The sequence below is a fragment of the Urtica dioica genome, chromosome 9 (assembly GCF_054948205.1).
Source record: "Urtica dioica subsp. dioica isolate 48M chromosome 9, U.dioica_male_clone48M_v1_H2, whole genome shotgun sequence".
NCBI lineage: Eukaryota > Viridiplantae > Streptophyta > Magnoliopsida > Rosales > Urticaceae > Urtica > Urtica dioica.
The window spans coordinates 25,550,657-25,571,550 of record NC_142764.1 but is presented as its reverse complement, the minus strand read 5'-3'; the positions used below and the strand labels follow the sequence as shown (position 1 = coordinate 25,571,550).

Below are 20,894 nucleotides of genomic sequence, written 5' to 3'. Positions count from 1 at the left end.
TAAACAAGATATAGGGTATATAAATAAGTAAGACATGCTTTCTTTTGGTCTTCGCATTTCCTACGACATCCAATAAAGTTTTCACTGAAAAATGTATACTTGTGTTTTTCTATTTTTTGCAAAGGGGAAAATCATATCAAATGAAGGTGAAAAACTAATAATTTAGTAAACGCAAAATCATTTAATTTTAAAACCCAAAATGAAAAAAAAAATCAAAACAAAAACCTTGATGTTAACTTTTAATTTATATATCAGAAAGACCTCGATGTTATTGTTAACTATTATAGTCAATCAAATGGGAGAAAAATCTACGTCCCTATTCATTATCTTTGTTGTCCCTCGACTCCCTCCCACCTACGTCGTGTACTATAATTCTTTCACTTTTGGTATTCAGTGGACAGGTGGAGAATTAAAAGCCAAACGTCCGAATCAATTGAAATAGTCAAGAGGTATTATTAGTCAATCCTGAAGTCTAATAACAAAACCAAACTCGTTGAATTTATTGTTTTTCGACAACAAGTCTACCACTACATTCTAGATAAGTATTAAGATCATGAACCTCTGATTATTACAAGTAAGAAGCCTATAGAAAATCAACACGTATACCTGGTTTATAACTATTATATGCTTTTATATTATTTTGGGTGATATATGCTAAATAGTCATATTTGCAAGCTAAATTTTGTATCTAATTAAAAAATATATAAACTAAAGTTTGTATAAAATTAATAAAATTGCTAAAGTTTACAAAAATATGCAAGGACCAGGTTTTAATAATTTTTTGACCCTCTGATTAAAGTTGTTGGAAATAGTCAATTGATTATACAAAACGTCAAAATTTAGAAGTATAATCTCAAAATTATTTATTACATCGTAATTTTAGCTTTTTTACTAGAAAAGTTACAATTTTGATTATCTCCGATTACTCCATCTGAGGTTCTTCTGCATCACATCGCAATAAATAATATTGTCCACTAGTTCATGATGTACACCAATAGTCGATGATGAAATTAAAAGGAATCTTCATCACTTTTGCTTGACATCTCTTCGCCTCCTAAAGATCTCCGTCAACATTGGAATCTTCATTGAGTTGCAATGGATCTCATCTCTTTGTGAAACAGATGGACCTCTCTAGGATTCATAGTCGTGATCATGGACTTACGGATTAGTGACAAAGGAAGAAAATGCATAATGAATGAAAAAATGAAGTTTGATGACGAGAAGAGTCAGCGTGAGATGCAAGAGATCTATAACTAATTCAAAATAAATATCAAAATTCATTAAACACACACACACACACACACACAAAAAGATGACACTCTACCTCGCGGGATTTACATTATTTAGAGGTTTTTGAGCAAGGATGAAGGCTGGAGTGATGAGAAATGGTCGAGTCCGTGAGATACGGCATGATATGAGTAGATCGGACGACGCATGGTAGAGATTTTCTGAGAGAAGTTTTCGCCCAAATTAAAAGATTCGTTATAGTAAATGCAGAATTTTAGAGAATTTTTATCTAAAATTTAATGAATCGGGGTGGTTTTTGACCCATCCTGTAAAATATTAACATACGACTCTTGCGGTTCTACGTTATCTAAGCTTGTTTTAAGGTAACCTCCATCTATTACATAAAAAAAATATCTCAATCTCTATTAAAAAAAAAAAAAAGGTCATCTCTTTAGTGCATATATATACCGTCATCTCTTTCAATATTTTATATAAAAAAAATTCTACAAAGTTTTTTTACACACAAAATTATAGAAGTCTGTGGCTTGGTGCTCTTGCTGATCTCGAAACGTACAAAATTTTCTCCCTTTTGTTTTTAACTTTTTATCATTCCAATAATTAGAGCCCCAATTAAGATACTTGACAGTCACTGACACATGCATTGATAATTAGTAGAACTGAAAATATCATTTGGAGAGAAAGGCAAGTATTCTACGACGATGAAGAGAACACTGTTGTCCCCAAAGTCTCTGGTCATTTGGGCGGCTCTGGCTTGCGTTCTCCGGCGAGCTACGAGTGCGTATGTGAGTCACGCGTGCACAAACTCCTCAAGCTTACTGTCCCCAAACACCACTTACTACTCCAACCTGATACTCCTCTTCTCCTACCTCGTCTCCAACGCCACCAACCCCAGCGGCTTCTACAGGACCGCCGTCGCCTCCGAAACTCCCGACCAGGCCGTCGGCCTGATCGTCTGCCGCGGCGACCTCTCCCCCGACGCCTGCCGCGGATGCGCCGCGAACGCCACCGCCGAGGCGCTCCGGCGCTGCCGTCGGGAGAAGCGCGGGTTGATCTGGTACGACGAGTGCTGGGTACGCTACGACGATACCCTGTTCAACCCATTCGCCACCGTGCCGGCGATAACCCCGTCCAGCACCGAGAGCGTGGCGGGAAACGAGGCCCAGCGGTTCTCGGAGGTCCTCGCCGGCACGATGAGATCGGTGGTCTCGGAGGCGGTGAGCTCGGCGACGAGATTCGCGACGGAGGAGGCCGCTGTGACGGGGTCGAGGACGCTGTACAGCCAGGCGCAGTGCACGCCTGATATGTCGGCTCGGGATTGCGACACGTGTCTGAAAAGCGCCGTCGCGTTTTACCCGACGTGCTGCGGCGGAAAGCAAGGTGGCAGAGCTCTGTTGCCGAGCTGCGTGGCCAGATACGAGCTCTACCCTTTCTACAACATCACCGCAAAAGAGGCTATCACGCCTCCACTGCCGCCCAGAGGTATAGTTTTCTTGGCTTTTAGATCGCCAATGATTTCACCGTAAATATATATATAAAAAAAAAAAAAAAAATTGAATCTTTCTTTTAATTTTTTATGCAGAAAAAGGAAACAATCACGGTATTATTTTTGCTATTCTGGTTCCGATTGGGGTGATTTTGGTAGCGTTCGTCATTAGCTTCTTGGTCATCCGTCGGAAAATGATAAAGAAGCGCTATCTCTCTATTCGCCGGGACAGCAGTAAGTTTGCAGAGCAAAAAAAAAAAAAAAAAAAAAAGAAGAGAAAACGAAATCCAAAATAGTTGGTTTGACTTAATTGTGATCTTAAATCTTTCTGATTGTGTAGCGAGGGAAGATATTTCTATGGGAGACAATAATCTTCAGTTTAGTATGGAGGAGATTGAAATTGCGACGGAAAACTTTTCGGAAGCTAATAAGATTGGGGAAGGCGGATTCGGTGAAGTCTTCCTGGTAGAAATCAGCATGACTTGTATATATATATGCCTCAGATTTTGTATTTCGTTTTCAATTCAAAATTGTTTACCATGATTTTCAGGGTACACTTACTGATGGACAAAAAATAGCAGTGAAAAAACTACTGAGGGCCTCAGGGCAAGGCGAAGAACAGTTTAAGAACGAGGCCGTTCTGGTCGCCAAGCTTCAACACAGAAACCTTGTGAGATTGTTGGGGTTCTGCTTGGAGAGACAGAAGAAGATTCTTGTCTATGAATTTGTGCCAAACAAGAGTCTTGACTTCTTTATATTTGGTATGACCGTTCTGTACCACTTACTAATCTCCCTTCTGTATAAAAAAACGCCATGGATAAAAGCTATATTAAGTGAATAAACTATATTTTTTGGCAAATTTATACACATTTGGATTTCCTCGTTTTGACTTGTGCAGATGAAGAAAAGAAAAGGCTTCTTGATTGGACAAGGCGGTATAAGATTATTGGAGGGATCGCTCGAGGGATTCTCTATCTCCATGAAGATTCCCGGCTTAAAATTATACACCGTGATCTTAAAGCCAGCAACATTTTATTAGACGATGACATGAATCCGAAAATTTCAGATTTTGGCATGGCAAAGGTTTTCATTACCGACCAGACTCACGGAACTACCAGCCGCATCGCTGGAACTTTGTAAGTTTCTCATCTCTTTTTAGAGTTGCCTAAGAATTTACAAGAAGAAGGTGAATTCAACGAGATATATCTTGAGAATAGCTGTTAAATCTGATGTTTAGCTATGTTATAATTAGGTAATTCATGAACTCTGTCTTATTTTTTGGCCAAAGTTGCATAATGCTAGACAACTTTTCACTAAAAAATAATATTTGTCACGGATAATAATTGAATTAATTATCAATCGTGCAGTGGTTACATGTCTCCGGAGTATGCAATGCATGGACAATTCTCCGTGAAGTCTGATGTGTTTAGCTTCGGAGTCTTGGTTCTCGAAATCCTAAGCGGCAAAAAAAATAATTCTTACTATCAATCGAATTTTGACGGAGACCTGTTAAGCATTGTGAGCATTGAATTTACATACAATATTTATATCAGAGTTTGGAAAACTATTCTTTCTACTTTGAGCACATTGTGATTCGAAAATTGCAGGCTTGGGAGCTATGGAAAAATGGGACACCTTTGGAGTTTTTGGATGCGACGATAAGGCATTCGGTGTCGAGAAATGAAGCCATTCGATGCATTCATATGGGACTGCTATGTGTTCAGGAAAATCCCGCAGTGAGGCCCACAATGCCGACGATTGTTCTCATGCTCAATAGCTACTCCGTTACTCTCGCTCTCCCTCAAGAGCCAGCGGTTTTGCATCGGAACAGAGCACCCTTGAGGACTCCAGTGAGAGTCAACGAGCATAGTAATCGATCAACAAACAGCTCAAATGTGTCGATGTCGGTCAATGATGAATCAATGATCACTCAAGTATACCCTCGATAGACTGTTATCAATTATATATATATATATATATATATATATATATATATATATATATATATAGAGAGAGAGAGAGAGAGAGAGAGAGAGGGAGGGTCTATTAGATATATAGCCTTATTTACATATTTGGATTGTCATTTAGTCAACCTTTAGTAAGTTTATAATAAATAGTCATGATCAAATATTTATACGCGTAAATTGACTTAAATACTCTATCAAAATGTTGGCTATCTATCTAAAATTTACCTAAAACTAACAAAAACATTGACTATTTACCTAAAATTTACAAAACGTTGGTTAATTATAAATGAAAAATTAGACGAATTATGTTACTTGAAATGTTGAAATTGTAAAATAGTCAACGTTTCAATATTTTTTGTTTAACTAGCCAATTATGATGATGTGACAATTAAACCAAATTTTTACTTTCGATTTTGCCTTTTTTTAAAATAAAAAATTATAAATGAAAAATGCAAAATAATAAAGCAATCACGGAACTTAAAATCTGCAATCGCTCTGAAACCCTAGCAATGGTTTCTCCAATTAATTAACCTTGAGTATTCTTCAAACTCTTTATGCTCCTCCGCCTTCAAATCCATCGTCGTTGCTGGACACGTTTGCGAGGTAGTTCGAATCTCTGTGAAATTGGCTTCTTCCTCTCCTTCTTCCGGTATGGATTCGTCCTGTTCATCGAATCCTCTGTTTTCAATGAGTTTGTGAGCTCAAGCCCGAGGTTGATCTGCTGTGAAGAGCTCGATAATCGCCGATGACAGTATGTCATGGAGGCTGATCCCTCTGGAAGTAAGGGCATCAACCGGCGAGTAGGATTTTCGATTGGTGGAGAGTCTTCGTAGTTGAGTTTTTGCGTCCGCAATCGCGCTTTAGGCCGCGGTTGGCTCCGCCACCATCGTTGCACTTTTCGTCGTCGGAGTTGGTTTGTTGTTTGTGGTGATTTTTTTTTTGTTGTCGCTGGACTCTTCATGATCGAGGTAAAAAATTGAAGGGAAAAAAACACATTTATACCCTGTGTTTTAGTGAAATGTCGAGTTTAATCCTCAGTTTTCAAAAATGCCGAGTTCATACCCTCTGTTTAACTAAAATGACGAAATATACCATCTGTTTAACTAAAATGATGAAATTATACCATGAAATAGACAACAGTGTCACAAATATTCTTTTTATTGACTTTTCATTGACGTTGACTATAATATTTATAATATAAACACCAATTATCTTTATTCATTCGCGCCATATATGTAATTTATTTAAAAACTAAAAAATAAACAACAGTCTCTTAATCGTGAAGAACACAGAAAGAGGCAAAGGGGTAAACATCGATAGTCGATAGTCATCAAAATCGCATATTCGAACAGAGAATCCAAGATTTAGAGTTACAATTCGAACACGGAATGAAGTCATTTCTTAGGCGATATGAGTTTTATTATTTAATTTCAATTTAAGGCTATTTTTTTTTCAAAATTGAGAATTTGGAAATTAGGGTACTGATTTAGATTTGATTCGGTTTTTCTTATATAAGAGTTAATATCAATGAAAGGGAGATTTGTGACGCTGTTATTCATTTCAGGGTATAATTTCGTCATTTTAGTTAAACAGAGGGTATGAACTCGACATTTTTGAAAACTGAGGGTTAAACTCGACATTTCACTAAAACACAGGGTATAAATGTGTTATTTTCCCAAAATTGAATTGGATTGAAGATTATAGGTTTTCATATCTGTGTACTGATTTGATGTTTGATGAATTTCTGGAAATTGATCTTTGAATATGTTTTTTAGTTTAAAGTTTGAGTTGATGATACGTTGTCACTATGATCTCTTTTTTTCAAAATTCGTCATTTGTTTATTTTGGTTAATTTGACACATAATTTTGTTAAATCTGAGATCTCCTTTTTTCGTAACCCGTCATTTGCTTATTTTGGTTAATTTGACACATAATTTTGTTGTATCTGATATCTCTTTTTTTTTTCGTTACCCGTTGTTTATTTATTTTGGTTAATTTAATGCATAATATATGTTATTTACTGAAATTAATTATTATTTACTAAAATTTACAGATATCAACAGTACTACCAAATTTTTAGTGCTCGTCAATGGTCTTCTTGGCATCGAAGATCTGTGTGGAATTCGTCATGTCGGTGCGTCTATATGGTCTTATGAGAGAGAGAAAGAGAGAGAGAGAGAGATGAGAATGACCATTAAACGTGGTTATGGTCAACTCATTTAATGTCTCATTTTTTATTTTAATTATAAAAATTTTAATTAAGGGTATTTTGGATATTTGATTCTCCACATCTTATGTTAATGACTATTTTGTAAAAATAACAAAACCTTTGCTATTTAGTAAAACTCAAATTTTTTGTTGTCTATAGTCTATTATACATTTCTCTAATTTTAGTTGGCTAGTTTGCTAATTATTTTATATGTATATGTATACTCGTCTATCGTTTAATGTGTCATATGAAATACTTGAAGTACTTCTCTAGTATAGAAAATTGGCTATGTGATTTACTACAGATGTAAAAAGACATTGATAAGTGGTTTGATGCAGAGGATGAAAATTTGTTGGATATTTGTTTGTAATTTCTTCCTACTCGATAAAATAAGCGAATCAAATAATTATATTAATTGCTTCCTTTCTTCTAGACGGTACACTTCATAGCAGAAATAATTATTTATGAGCATTAAGTGCACATGCATTATTATTTATGCCGTAATACATAGGAAACACATTTAAGAATTTTCAACTGAAGAATTTTCAACTGAAGAATTTTCAACAAAAATAATAAAATAAATGATTATGTAAGACGTCATAGTTCATCTCTATTGATGAGTAGTTTTTATGTATTTACATGTACATCCCCCGAGAAAAGGGAATTTTTTTCTATCTTCACGAGGACTCTCGGCTTCGCATTATACACCGTGACGGCCTAAAAGCTAGCAACTTGTTACTGGACGGTGATATGAACGCGAAGATATCCGACTTTGGCTATTTGAAGTTGACCAGACACGAGGAAACACAAGCATAATTGTTGGAACATAGTAAGTTTGACATATATTTATCCCAGAAACAAAAAGCTAGTGACAACAACAATTTCTAACATATAAAAAGCAACTCATAATAATTTTTCGGTGGTTACATGCCACCGGAATATGCAATGCAAGGGCAGTTTTCAGTCAAATCTGATGTGTACTGATAAGTGCGTTTATTACGCGTAAAACTCCTATTTTCCGGACTAAAAACTAACGAATCCTCAAGTGTTTTTGATAGTTTTTATGTGTTTACGAGTGATTTTCAGGTTTAAGAGGTCAATTGGGTCTTGAGGAGGTTATTAGCACATCATGTGACGATTCCGAACAATTTCAAGGAGATTCATACACATTTGGACAACTTGGAGCGAAACAAAGAACGACATCCTCTTCTGCAGGATTTTGGATTTTTAAATGATGATTTTGGATGATTCACTTCCATAACTTGATAGATCTCTCTCTTAGATTTCCAACGCATGTTTATTTGCAGAAATCGGACGTCGGAGTTAGGAGTTACGACCGTTTAAAAAACGGTGTGCAACAAGTAGGAAGCGCGCGGCGCGCGGACAAAAATTTTGCCGTTTTCGCCTCCAGAGTCGTACGCGCGGACCGTGCGAAGCAAAAAATCAAAAGTGCGCGCCGCGCAGACAAAAGGGCGCGTCGTGCGGTCCAAAAATCAGCTTTTTCCAATGTTGCATTTCTGAGGGGATTTTGGCCATTGGATGTGATTGGAAGGCCTAGATTGCTCTGAAAACAAGTCCCTTCAACCTTAAAAAGACCAATACTTTCAGAAGAAGTCATGCATGAAAGGGATTTTGTAGAATCTATCAAGAACATCTTTTCATTTTCTTAGTTTTTCATTATTTTTCCTAAATTTTCCAGACTTGTTCATACTTTGTGGCTCCAATTTGAAGAGAAGGAGAGAGCTGCAGAGTTCTACCATTGCTACAATCCTAATAAAAGTGTTCTATTCTCTAAACTCTTATTTTTTTAATTCAAGTTCTCCATATGTTTATGATGTTTCTTCATGTGTTGTTCTTGTGTTCATCTTTAAGTATTTTTATTGTCATGGTTATTAATATGAATTAGTCTCATGTAGGGCTATGGTGTAGCGGGTTCATTATGATGTAGGATTCATGGTATTAGAATTGTTAGGTTGTTGTTTTTCTCATCACTTTTACTTAATCCACAACTATGCTTAATGCTTGTATGAATGTCATGAACTCATGCTTGTTTTATGTTCAACTCTAATGCTTGAGAAAGATTAGGTTGTTTTGTTTTTGTGTGGATTACTAGAATTCATTCCTAGGCTAGAGTTAGCTAGGTTGTTTTAGACTCGTGAGAATACTCTTGTTTTTTAATGCTAGCCGTGCTTGTTAGGAGTTGAGATCGAGAGATGATATTCCGGTATCGGTTTAGGTTGTTAGATGCTTGAGAGAGATCTATCAATTCTATTAAAGTGAGTACGAGTAGTGAAAAGTGTGAATCTCAATAGCTTGTTTCTTTTCCTAATTCAGCGAATCTAAGTTGTTTTGTGAACCCGTGAACCATAGTCCTTCCCTTTATCCAATAGAATTTTGTGCATCTAGTTGTTTCATTTTGTGACGTGTTAGTGAATTTTTGTGACAAACCTTCTATCATTATTTTTGGGTTCTCATTCAAACTTGTGAATCTTGAATCTTCAATTTGGCTAGTCCTCGTGGGATCGACTCGTTCTTACGATTTATTACTATTGCGACCACGTGCACTTGCGTGTGCGAGAAAATTCGCAACATGTACTGCTTTGGAGGTTTTATACTCGAGATTATCAGCGGGAAAAAGAACACTAGCTTCTATGAATCCGGTTACGCCGACGACTTCTTAAGCTATGTGAGTACAATTTGGATTTTAGATTATAATTTTTAATATAACATATAATAATGAAATGAAACTATATTTTGGGTAGGTTTGGAAGCTTTGGAACGAAGGAACGCCATTGGAATTATTCGGCCTGACGCTTGTGGATTCATACCAAAGTTTCAAATGTTGTTTTCGTTATCTTTTCGAGCTTCTTGATTTAAGAAAAATCAACAAATTGATAGAAAATCGAACGGAAATAAATGTGAAAAATGAATTTGCTGTTTTCAAATACCGTTTTACATGAAAAACCGAACGAAAAAAATGTGATAAAATATATTAAAAATATATACATATAATATATACATTATATGTAATACATCCCTCAATTTTTAAACATATATAAAGAAAATATATTGTATATAACTTTTTAAATACATACATACACACATATTTTTCAAATTTTAAGCTTGAAAAATATATTGCAAATAGCTTTTCTAGTTAGTTTAAATAAAATTGAACGAGTTCTTCGTAGGATCAATACTCATGCTTCTTAATTATTAAGACGAGAATCTTATGAAGCAAAAAAATCCTCATCACAAAGTTCACTTTGAAGACTTATTTTTTGAATACTTTTAATCTTACATTATGCATAGTATCAATTACCGCTGATATTTAGACACAGCTTATAATGAATAATCTTCAAATTTCAACATAGAAGTCTTAAGTTTTGTAGCGATTTGACAACATAGAATAGTCTTGTAGATATTACCTCATTGGCGGTGGTTCAAAATAAGTTTAAAAAAATAACCAAAATAAGTTAAATAATTATTTAAATATTTTTATTCTACATTATAAAACTACCTTCTAGCCGTCTAATATTTCTAGCTCCGTCTCTACTACAAGGGGCAGGACTGTCAATTTACCTAAAACAATATATGGGCTTTTTTTTTGTTTTACTTTGACGTAACAAAGCTGTTTTGTCGGGGCAGAAGAAAATAAAAACAACAGACGAAAGTTTGACTTTATAATGTTGTTGAGTCAACGACTGCCTCTCCTTTCTCACTAGTCACTACTTTTAAGCCTCTTGTAATTCATCATCACACAAACTTCAAACAAGCCAAAGGGATTAGGATAATAACGATATACCATCGAAAAATGACAACCATTATGTTATCAATAATATTTCTCGCTCTGATCAACACCGGTGAAGCTGACCCAACGTACCTGTACCACGTGTGCTCAAACGCCACGACTTTCGCTCCAAACAGTACATACAAATCCAACCTCACCGCCCTCCTTTCCTTCCTCTCCTCCTCCTCCGACTCACGCGCCGCCGCCTCCTCCGCCGGAGCCGTCCACGGCCAGTTTCTCTGCCGCGGCGACGTCAACGCCACCGCCTGTCGGGGCTGCGTCGAGTTCTCCGTCAGAGACGCCGTCAAAAGATGCCCGGTCGAGCAGGAGATCGTGATCTGGTACGACGAGTGCCAGCTCCGATACTCCAACCGATCCTTCCTCGGCTCCGTCGCCGATCGGCCACGCGTGGCGCTCCTCAACACGGCCAACGTGACGGAGCCGGACCGGTTCAACCGGCTGCTGAACAAGACCATGAAAGAGGCGATGAAGGCGGCGGCGGAGGCGGAGACGAGGTTCGCGACGGCGGAGGCGGAGTTCAACGGCTTTCAGACGCTGTACACGCTGGCGCAGTGCACGCCGGACTTGGCCGGAGAAGATTGCCGGCGATGCCTCTCGGACACCGTGGCGCGGCTTCCCGTATGCTGTCTCGACAAGCTCGGAGGAAGAGTTTTGTTTCCGAGCTGTAACGTTCGCTACGAATTTTACCCTTTTTACTTTACCCAACCCGCCTCGAAGTCCCCGCCGCTTCCTCCGGCCACCGGAAAGATCCCCGGCGGTAAGATCTTGACGGCGACCATTGTGGGTGTTGTAGTCCCAGTTGCTGTGCTCATGGCAATACTCGTGTTAGGATTATTTTGTTGCCTTAGAAAGAGAGCTCAAGATAGAAACGTGAAGGACAATCCAAAGGAGTTCAAGATAGGTATGCAAAGGACACTGTATGCGTTATTTGTTTTGTTTTGTTTGGGTATGTTTGGTTATCAACTCAAAAAACTGTTTTTGAGTTTTCAAGAAGTAAAAATAGGAAACAAAACTGGAAAATGTGTTTGGTAAAGTGTTTTCGGAAAAAAATTTTAAAAAATTTTGAAGTTGTTTTGTAAAAAAGTAAAGAAAAATGAAAACAAATAAAATGCGTTTTTGGAAAAAAAAATTATTGTCTTCTCTCCTCCTTCTCCTCATCTTCTCTTTTCATTTTTTCAAAAACAAAAATGAAAACTGTACCAAACACTTTTTTCAGTTTTTTCACTTTCTCAAAAATAAAAATGAAAACTGTACCAAACAGCTTTTGAAAACAACTGCAAAATAATTTTTCAGTACAACTACAAAAATTAGAAAATAGAAAACAAAAACTTTTTGAGTTAACTATCAAACAACCCCTTTGTTTTTTTGTTTTGTTTTGTTTTGTTTTGTTTTTTTTTTTTTTTTTGTGTTAGTTGAAACAGAGTGCTTATTGGCTTTTGTTCTGGTTTAGCTTCGGCGAGTGATTTGTCAGCAGTGAAAGTGTCTCGATATGACTTAGCCACCATTGATGCTGCCACAAACAAGTTCTCACCAGATAACAAAATAGGTACTGGATCAGGAGGATTTGTCGATGTTTACAAGGTAACTTTGCTATATCATCAATTTATATATATGAAAATTGTCATATAAACAGGGGAGCTTACTTTTTTTTCCCCTTCTTACTTTTTTTTTTTTTTTTTTTTTTTTTTTTTTTTTTTTTGCATAATTAAGTACAGTAAAAGCGCATACAATATATGAAATTTTTTTTTTCATTAATAAAGGCGATGATAAATGACTTCTTCTTTTCAATTTTTCTTTTTCCCAGAATTTAAGTTACAATTTTCAAACACATATTACAGTGTCATTTTGATCAAAGTATCAAGGGATCAAATTTTTGGACCACGTAACATTGATCATTTTGAGAGTGCCTCCAACTGAAGAATTTATATTTACACTATTTAAAATAAATGTCAAATTAAGTAGTAATTCATCTCCAATAAAATTTTATATTAATGTCAAATAAAATATTATATATATAAATATTAATTCTTTTTATCTATTATGCTCAACCCCTCTGTATTTATTTTATTTTCAATTACATCAATTATAGTAATTTTCTTTTTATATTTATTTAAATATATTGTTTTATTTTAAATTATTCAAATAGCTAGCGTAAATAAATCGAAAAGACATAAGATTTAATAGAGATAGTTTTAAACAAATTAAATAATATGTCTAGGTACAGATATCACGTACTTTTTATATTTATGGCTAATCATGAAATTTGGAACCTTTTAAAAACCAAAATCAGTAATGAACATCTTACTAAAAAGCTACATTGGAGTGAGTTTCAGGGTGAAGATAAAATCTTACTGTCAAATGCGGTTTAGAATTGGTCTTAATATGATGACACTTTGAAGAATAAATTGTTCGTACACATGAATCATTTCAGGGAACATTGGGGAATGGACAGCAAATAGCTGTAAAAAGAGTACCAAGAAAGAACCGTGCTGTGGAGGAGTTCAAGAATGAAATATTGATACTTGCAAAACTTCAGCACCGCAACCTCGTGGAATTACTTGGATTTTGTTCCGAAGGAGAAGAAAATCTGCTCGTCTATGAATTTATGCCCAACAGAACCCTCGACCTCTATATATTTCGTTAGTTTTTCATTTGTGACATAGATTTTTGTCTCCTTCAATAATTAAACTAGCATATATTAGTATACAAAAACTTTGGTTAACCATCTTTTACTTGAAATTTTTCAATGTGCAGATCCGGAAAATCAACTACAATTAGATTGGTTCTCAAGATTCAATATAATAAGAGGAATCGCAAGAGGAATCAACTATCTTCACGAGGATTCTCAAAATATAATCATACACCGTGATCTCAAGCCTGAAAATGTATTATTGGATGGTGATATGAACCCACGAATTTCTAGTTTTGGGTTGGCAAGAAGTTTGGAAGCTGATCAAGAGCTGGGAAATACAAGCAGAATCGTCGGAACATTGTAAGTGTAACTTATCTTACAAATTAGTTATATATGAATAACAACGACTATAAATTATGAAAATTGGATTATATATATTTATTTATGCAGCGGATACATGTCACCAGAGTATGTAATGTATGGACAACACTCTGTCAAATCCGATGTTTATAGTTTCGGAGTCACAATCCTCGAAATTATTAGCGGAAAGAAGAACAGATTTTATGAATCCGACCGTAGTGAGGACCTCATAAGTTATGTAAGTAAAACAAATAATAATATAACCACAATTTATATGGTTTTACAATATGTGACATACGATTAATCATATTTCGACTTGGTAATAGGCTTGGAAGCTATGGAAAGAGGAGACTCCATTGAAGTTGTTGGATTCTATGGTGATAAATTCTTATTCCGAGGAAAAAGTAGTCCAATGCATCCATATCGGGTTATTGTGCGTCCAGGAAGATCCAAATGACAGGCCGGCCATGAAAACAATTGTTCTCATGCTTGATAGTGATGACTCGGTCACACTACCTAAGCCTGAAAAGCCTACGTTTTACAACAGAGCAGCACAAGAAAAGATTGATTCGTGTAAGAGCAGCTCTATTTCAGTATCCATCGAAGAAGGGTCGCCACGTTGATTAATAGAAGCTTTTAGCACCCTAATTCGGCTTTTATAGTTACCCAATATATAGTGTTGAATGTTAAAATTTACTAGTGATGAAGACTTATCAAAATTAAACGTCAAGACAATAATCCGGGTCTGTTTGTGGCGGAACCCTTATAATTTTTCTGGTCCTGGTGATATTGTGGCCCAAACTTCTTTGTCCAAACTTGTTAATTTAGACTACTACACTAAATTAAATTAGCCATAGTCAATCAAAATTAGTTTTGGTGAAACGTTTTATTTATTTTAAACTTCATATTCGCAATCAGCAACTTTCTTAAGTAAATTAAATTTATCACCATAATAAGTTAAATTAATGATGATAGTAAATAAAATTAGCCATTATGAGAAATAAAATTAACCTTCGTGGTAACTGATTAGGCAAAGTTTACAAGCATAAAAAATACTATTGAATTAAGTTACAACATACATAAGTTCAAGTGAGATTAATTTTTAATAAAATATTATTAATTTAATTTGTCATAAAGATTAATTTGATTTATCACAGAAAAATGTATACGATATTTGTGTTGCTCTATTTATGTTTTGCAAAGGGGAAAATCCTTTCTAATGAAGGTGGAAAAACTAATAATTTACGCAAAATCAGTTAATTTTCTAATGAAGGTGGAAAAACTAATAATTTACGCAAAATCAGTTAATTTTTTAAAAAAGAGGTTAACTATTAGTCAATCAAATGGGAGAAAAATCAACGTCCTTATTCTTTATCTTTGCTGTCCCACCTACGATAATTATTTTAAATTCCACTTCAAAGTTCAAACTAGAATGGTCCTGGTGTTCGTACGCCATGTAATAATGTTCAGTGGACAGGTAGAAAAGGCAAACGTCCAAATCATTTTTAATAGTCTAAGAAGAGATATTATTAGTCAAACATGTAGTCTAAAGTTCTAAACCAAACCAAACTGGTGGAATTTATTGTTTCCTACGACGAAAAGTCTACCACTACATTCTAGATAAGTTAAAAATCATGAACCTCCAATTAATAATAATAAGTCCAAAGGCCAATAAAAATCAACACATGTGCCTGTTTTTTTTAATCGGAAAGAACACGTGTGTCTGGTTGGTTACTGCTCTACGCTTACATTATTTGGGTAATTATACTATAATGTACTAAAATAAATCCCCAATTCACTGTATCCTCTACCATAACTCATAACTAGTCATAACTATGTCTTTTTAATTTTTAATACTATATTCATATTGGGCTTATATTTGTTTTACTTTTTTTGTATGCTGCAATATGTTTTTTTTACACTTTTACTTCAACGGTCACACACGTTTACACCCTATTACACTTTTTTTTTCTGACAGACTACTGTCAACGACATGTGGCTTTGGTTAATTTGTTTCTAGTAGTAACACTTCAAAATATTAAGAACAATTACTTTGTTGCTAATGTGTAATTGACACTATCATTTTTTATGTTTATATGTATAATAATGATTATGACATTATAGACACTTAATAAAATATTAAATCAACCACTATTTTAGTTTAAGTGAGACTCAACTCAATTATACAATATTATTTTTTAGAACATGTAAAGCAACATAAAATGCTTGCATTGAAGATGCTTTAATAGTTATGTTGTAACAACAACATTTTTTTTTTCATTTAAAAAAGAGAAAATATAAAGTATCATCATGTTTAATCAAATTGCGCAATTTCTCTTTTAGTTTTCAGATATACTAGATATCTTCCTTAAATTTAATATAATAACACACACATCCTCTAAAAATATGTTATATTGCAAATGCCACCATTTTCGTTTATTTTTTTTATAAAAATATTGAACTCTCCAAAATGCCTTTAATAAAATAAATATTGAAAAACTTACAACTTTGACTATGTCAAGGAATCGTCCTTGTTATGCCGATTACTCCATCCTCGATTCCTTTGCATCACATTGCGGAAAATAATAGTCCACTAGTTTATCGTGTAGACCAATATAGTCGCTGACGAAAAAGGAATCTTCATCACTATTGGTTGACATATCATTCCGTCCTGACAATCTCTGTGAACATTGGAATCTTTATTAAGTTGCAGTAGATCTCATCTCTTTGTGAAAACATGGACCTCTCTTTGATTCACATTCGTGGCCATGGACTTATGGATGCGTGACAATGGAAAAAATGCGGAACGAATTAAAAAAAATGAAGTTTGAGAGAGAGAATAGTATGTGTAAAATGCAAGAGAGTTATAACTAACTCAAAATCAATCTCAAAATCCATTAAAAAATACTAAAAAATTCATTAAGAGGTTTTTGTCGAGTCGCGCGGGATACGACATGGTTTTCCGAGATTTATTTATTTATTTATTTTTTTTAAAAAGCAAAATAGAGGATTCGTTATAGTAACTAATAAGTGCGGGATTTTGGAGAGTTAATATACAAAAATGTAATGAATCGGGTAGGCATTTGACACCGAATCCGCCGGGATCCGAGATCCGTGGTGTGGTTTCTGAGTTCTGACCCATCCCGCAAAAGATTAACATACTGCTTGCAGTGCTACGTGTTATACAGGATACTGCTAAGTTAATCTCCATCTATTACATAAAAAAAAATATCTCCATCTTTATTTAAAAAAAAGATGACATCTCCATCTGTAGTAAAAAAAAAAAAAAAAAAAACATTATGGTCATCAGATGACCGTCATCTCTATCTGTATCTATATTAAAAAAAAAAAATACAATACAAAGTTTCTTACACAAACACAATACTACAGAAGTCTGTGGCCTGGGCCTGGCCGCCCTTGCTGATCTAGAAACAGACAAAAATTTATCCACAGTGCCACTCTTAGATTCCTACCAAAATTTTCCCTTGGAAACAAAAACTTAACAACATTTAATTAGAGCCCCAATTAAGATACTTGACACACACGTGCATTGATAACTGAAAAAATCATTTGAGAGAAAGGCAAGGGTTCTAGTTAAACGACGATGAAGAGAACAACAGTGTCCCCAAAATCTCTGGTCATTTGGGTGGCTGTGGCTTGCGTTCTCCGGCGAGCTACGAGTGCGTATGTGAGTCACGCGTGCACAAACTCCTCCTCGAGCTTACTGTCTCCAAACACCACTACTATTCCAACCTGAAAATCCTCCTCTCCTACCTCGCCTCCAACGCCACCAACCCCGGCGGCTTCTACGAAACCACCGTCGCCTCCGACACTTCCGACGCGGTCATCGGCCTACTCGCCTGCCGCGGCGACGTCTCCCCCGACGCTTGCGGTGGCTGCGCCGCGAACGCCACCGCCGACGCTCTCCGGCGCTGCCCGCTCGAGAAAGCCGGGGTGGTCTGGTACGACGAGTGCTGGTTACGCTACCAGGATCATTCCAGCTTCTTCACCACTCCCGGCGTGGTGCCGGCGGTCAACTTTCCCAGCTCCGGGAGCATCCCCGGCAACGATGCCGGGCGGTTCTCGGACGTCGTTGCCCGCACGATGAGATCGGTGGTCTCGGAGGCCGTGAACTCGGCGAAGAAGTTCGCGACGGGGGAGGCCGCCGCGACGGGGTCGAGGACGCTGTACGGCCTGGCTCAGTGCACGCCTGATCTGTCGGCTCGGGAGTGCGACACGTGTCTGAAAAGCGCCGTCGCGTCCTACCCTTCGTGCTGCGGCGGCAAGGAAGGCGGAAGAGCTCTTTTGCCGAGCTGTGTTGCCAGATACGAAATCTATCCTTTCTACAACATCACCTCAAAAGAGGCCATCGCGCCTCCACTGCCGCCGCGAATCAGTATGGTTTTCTTGGCTTTTACATCGCGTATGATTTCACCGTTAATATAAAAAAAAAATTGAATCTTTCTTTTAATTTTTTATGCAGAAAAAGGAAACAATCACGGTATTATTTTTGCTATTCTGGTTCCGATTGGGGTGATTTTCGTAGCGTTCGTCATTAGCTGCTTGGTCATCCGTCGGAAAATGCTAAAGAAGCGCTATCTCTCTATTTGCCGGGACAGCAGTAAGTTTGCAGAGCAAAAATAAAAAATTAAGAAAAAAAAGAGAGAAAAAGAAATCCAAAATAGTTGGTTGACTTAATTGTGATCTTAAATCTTTTCTGATTGTGTAGCTAGGGAAGATATTTCTATGGGAGACAATAATCTTCAGTTTAGTATGGAGGAGATTGAAATTGCGACGGAAAACTTTTCGGAAGCTAATAAGATTGGGGAAGGCGGATTCGGTGAAGTCTTCCTGGTAGAGATCGGCATGACTGTTATATATATATATGTGTGTGTATATATATATGCCTCAGATTTTGCATTTCGTTCTCAATTCAAAATTGTTTACTATGATTTTCAGGGTACACTTCCTGATGGACAAAAAATAGCAGTGAAAAAACTACTGAGGGCCTCAGGGCAAGGCGAAGAACAGTTTAAGAACGAGGCCGTTCTGGTCGCCAAGCTTCAACACAGAAACCTTGTGAGATTGTTGGGGTTCTGCTTGGAGAGACAGAAGAAGATTCTTGTCTATGAATTTGTGCCAAACAAGAGTCTTGACTTCTTTATATTTGGTATGACCGTTCTGTACCACTTACTAATCTCCCTTCTGTATAAAAAAACGCCATGGATAAAAGCTATATCAAGTGAATAAACTATTATTTTTTTTGTAGTTTCATACCCATTTGGATTTCCTCGTTTTGACTTGTGCAGATGAAGAAAAGAAAAGGCTTCTTGATTGGACAAGGCGGTATAAGATTATTGGAGGGATCGCTCGAGGGATTCTCTATCTCCATGAAGATTCCCGGCTTAAAATTATACACCGTGATCTTAAAGCCAGCAACATTTTATTAGACGATGACATGAATCCGAAAATTTCAGATTTTGGCATGGCAAAGGTTTTCATTACCGACCAGACTCACGGAACTACCAGCCGCATCGCTGGAACTTTGTAAGTTTCTCATCTCTTTTTAGAGTCGCCTAAGAATTTACAAGAAGAAGGTGAATTCAACGAGATATATTTTGAGAATAGCTGTTAAATCTGATGTTTAGCTATGTTATAATTAGGTAATTCATGAACTCTGTCTTATTTTTGGCCAAAGTTGCATAATGCTAGACAAATTTTCACTAAAAAATAATATTTGTCACGGATATTAATTGAATTAATTATCAATCGTACAGTGGTTACATGTCTCCGGAATATGCAATGCATGGACAATTCTCCGTGAAGTCTGATGTGTTTAGCTTCGGAGTCTTGGTTCTTGAAATCCTAAGCGGCAAAAAAAATAATTCTTACTATCAATCGAATTTTGACGGAGACCTGTTAAGCATTGTGAGCATTGAATTTACATACAATATTTATATCATAGTTTGGAAAACTATTCTTTCTACTTTGAGCACATTGGGATTCGAAAATTGCAGGCTTGGGAGCTATGGAAAAATGGGACACCTTTGGAGTTTTTGGATCCGACGATAAGGCATTCGGTGTCGAGAAATGAAGCCATTCGATGCATTCATATGGGACTGCTATGTGTTCAGGAAAATCCCGCAGTGAGGCCCACAATGCCGACGATTGTTCTCATGCTCAATAGCCACTCCGTTACTCTCGCTCTCCCTCAAGAGCCAGCGGTTTTGCATCGGAACAGAACACCCTTGAGGACTCCAGTGAGAGTCAACGAGCATAGTAATCGATCAACAAACAGCTCAAATGTGTCGATGTCGGTCAATGATGAATCAATGATCACTCAAGTATACCCTCGATAGACTGTTATCAATTATATATATATATATATATATATATATATATAGAGAGAGAGAGGGTCTATTAGATATATAGCCTTATTTACATATTTGGATTGTCATTTAGTCAACCTTTAGTAAGTTTATAACAAATAGTCATGATCAAATATTTATACGCGTAAATTGACTTAACTACTCTATCAAAATGTTGGCTATCTATCTAAAATTTACCTAAAACTAACAAAAACATCGACTATTTACCTAAAATTTACAAAACGTTGGTTAATATTATAAATGAAAAATTAGACGAATTATGTTACTTGAAATGTTGAAATTGTAAAATAGTCAACGTTTCAATATTTTTTGTTTAACTAGCCAATTATGATGATGTGACAATTAAACCAAATTTTTACTTTCGATTTTGCCTTTTTTTTAATTAAAAAATAATAAATGAAAAATGCAAAACAATAAAGCAATCACGGAACTTAAAATCTGCAATCGCTCTGAAACCCTAGCAATGGTTTCTCCAATTAATTAACCTTGAGTATTCTTCAACCTCTTTGTGCTCCTCCGCCTTCAAATCCATCGTCGTTGCTGGACACGTTTGCGAGGTAGTTCGAATCTCTGTGAAATTGGCTTCTTCCTCTCCTTCTTCCGGTACGGATTCGTCCAGTTCATCGAATCCTCTGGTTTTCAATGAGTTTGTGAGCTCAAGCCCGAGGTTGATCTGCTGTGAAGAGCTCGATAGTCGCCGATGACAGTATGTCGTGGAGGCTGATCCCTCTGGCAGTAAGGGCATCAACCGGCGGGTAGGATTGTCGATTGGTGGAGAGTCTTCGTAGTTGAGTTTTT

General features: G+C 36.4%; 3 protein-coding genes across 3 annotated transcripts; all 3 read left to right on the top strand.

Moving 5' to 3' along the window:
* The first annotated feature begins 1,749 nt into the window (after window positions 1-1,749).
* On the top strand, window positions 1,750-4,850 carry LOC149386205 (cysteine-rich receptor-like protein kinase 25). The gene is made up of 7 exons (XM_089627424.1): window positions 1,750-2,727; window positions 2,828-2,965; window positions 3,072-3,196; window positions 3,282-3,492; window positions 3,630-3,867; window positions 4,099-4,249; window positions 4,339-4,850. The coding sequence occupies exons 1-7, from the start codon at window positions 1,947-1,949 to the stop codon at window positions 4,678-4,680; spliced, it is 1,986 nt and encodes a 661-aa protein (XP_089483550.1). The 5' UTR covers window positions 1,750-1,946; the 3' UTR covers window positions 4,681-4,850.
* Window positions 4,851-10,560: 5,710 nt separating this feature from the next.
* LOC149386204 (cysteine-rich receptor-like protein kinase 25) lies at window positions 10,561-14,565 on the top strand. Its single transcript, XM_089627426.1, has 6 exons — window positions 10,561-11,616; window positions 12,166-12,296; window positions 13,147-13,354; window positions 13,470-13,707; window positions 13,798-13,945; window positions 14,034-14,565. The coding sequence occupies exons 1-6, from the start codon at window positions 10,719-10,721 to the stop codon at window positions 14,328-14,330; spliced, it is 1,920 nt and encodes a 639-aa protein (XP_089483552.1). The 5' UTR covers window positions 10,561-10,718; the 3' UTR covers window positions 14,331-14,565.
* A 2,529-nt stretch (window positions 14,566-17,094) lies between these two features.
* LOC149386203 (cysteine-rich receptor-like protein kinase 10) lies at window positions 17,095-20,116 on the top strand. Its single transcript, XM_089625838.1, has 7 exons — window positions 17,095-18,103; window positions 18,191-18,328; window positions 18,437-18,561; window positions 18,667-18,877; window positions 19,017-19,254; window positions 19,485-19,635; window positions 19,725-20,116. The coding sequence occupies exons 1-7, from the start codon at window positions 17,812-17,814 to the stop codon at window positions 20,064-20,066; spliced, it is 1,497 nt and encodes a 498-aa protein (XP_089481964.1). The 5' UTR covers window positions 17,095-17,811; the 3' UTR covers window positions 20,067-20,116.
* Window positions 20,117-20,894: the final 778 nt, after the last annotated feature.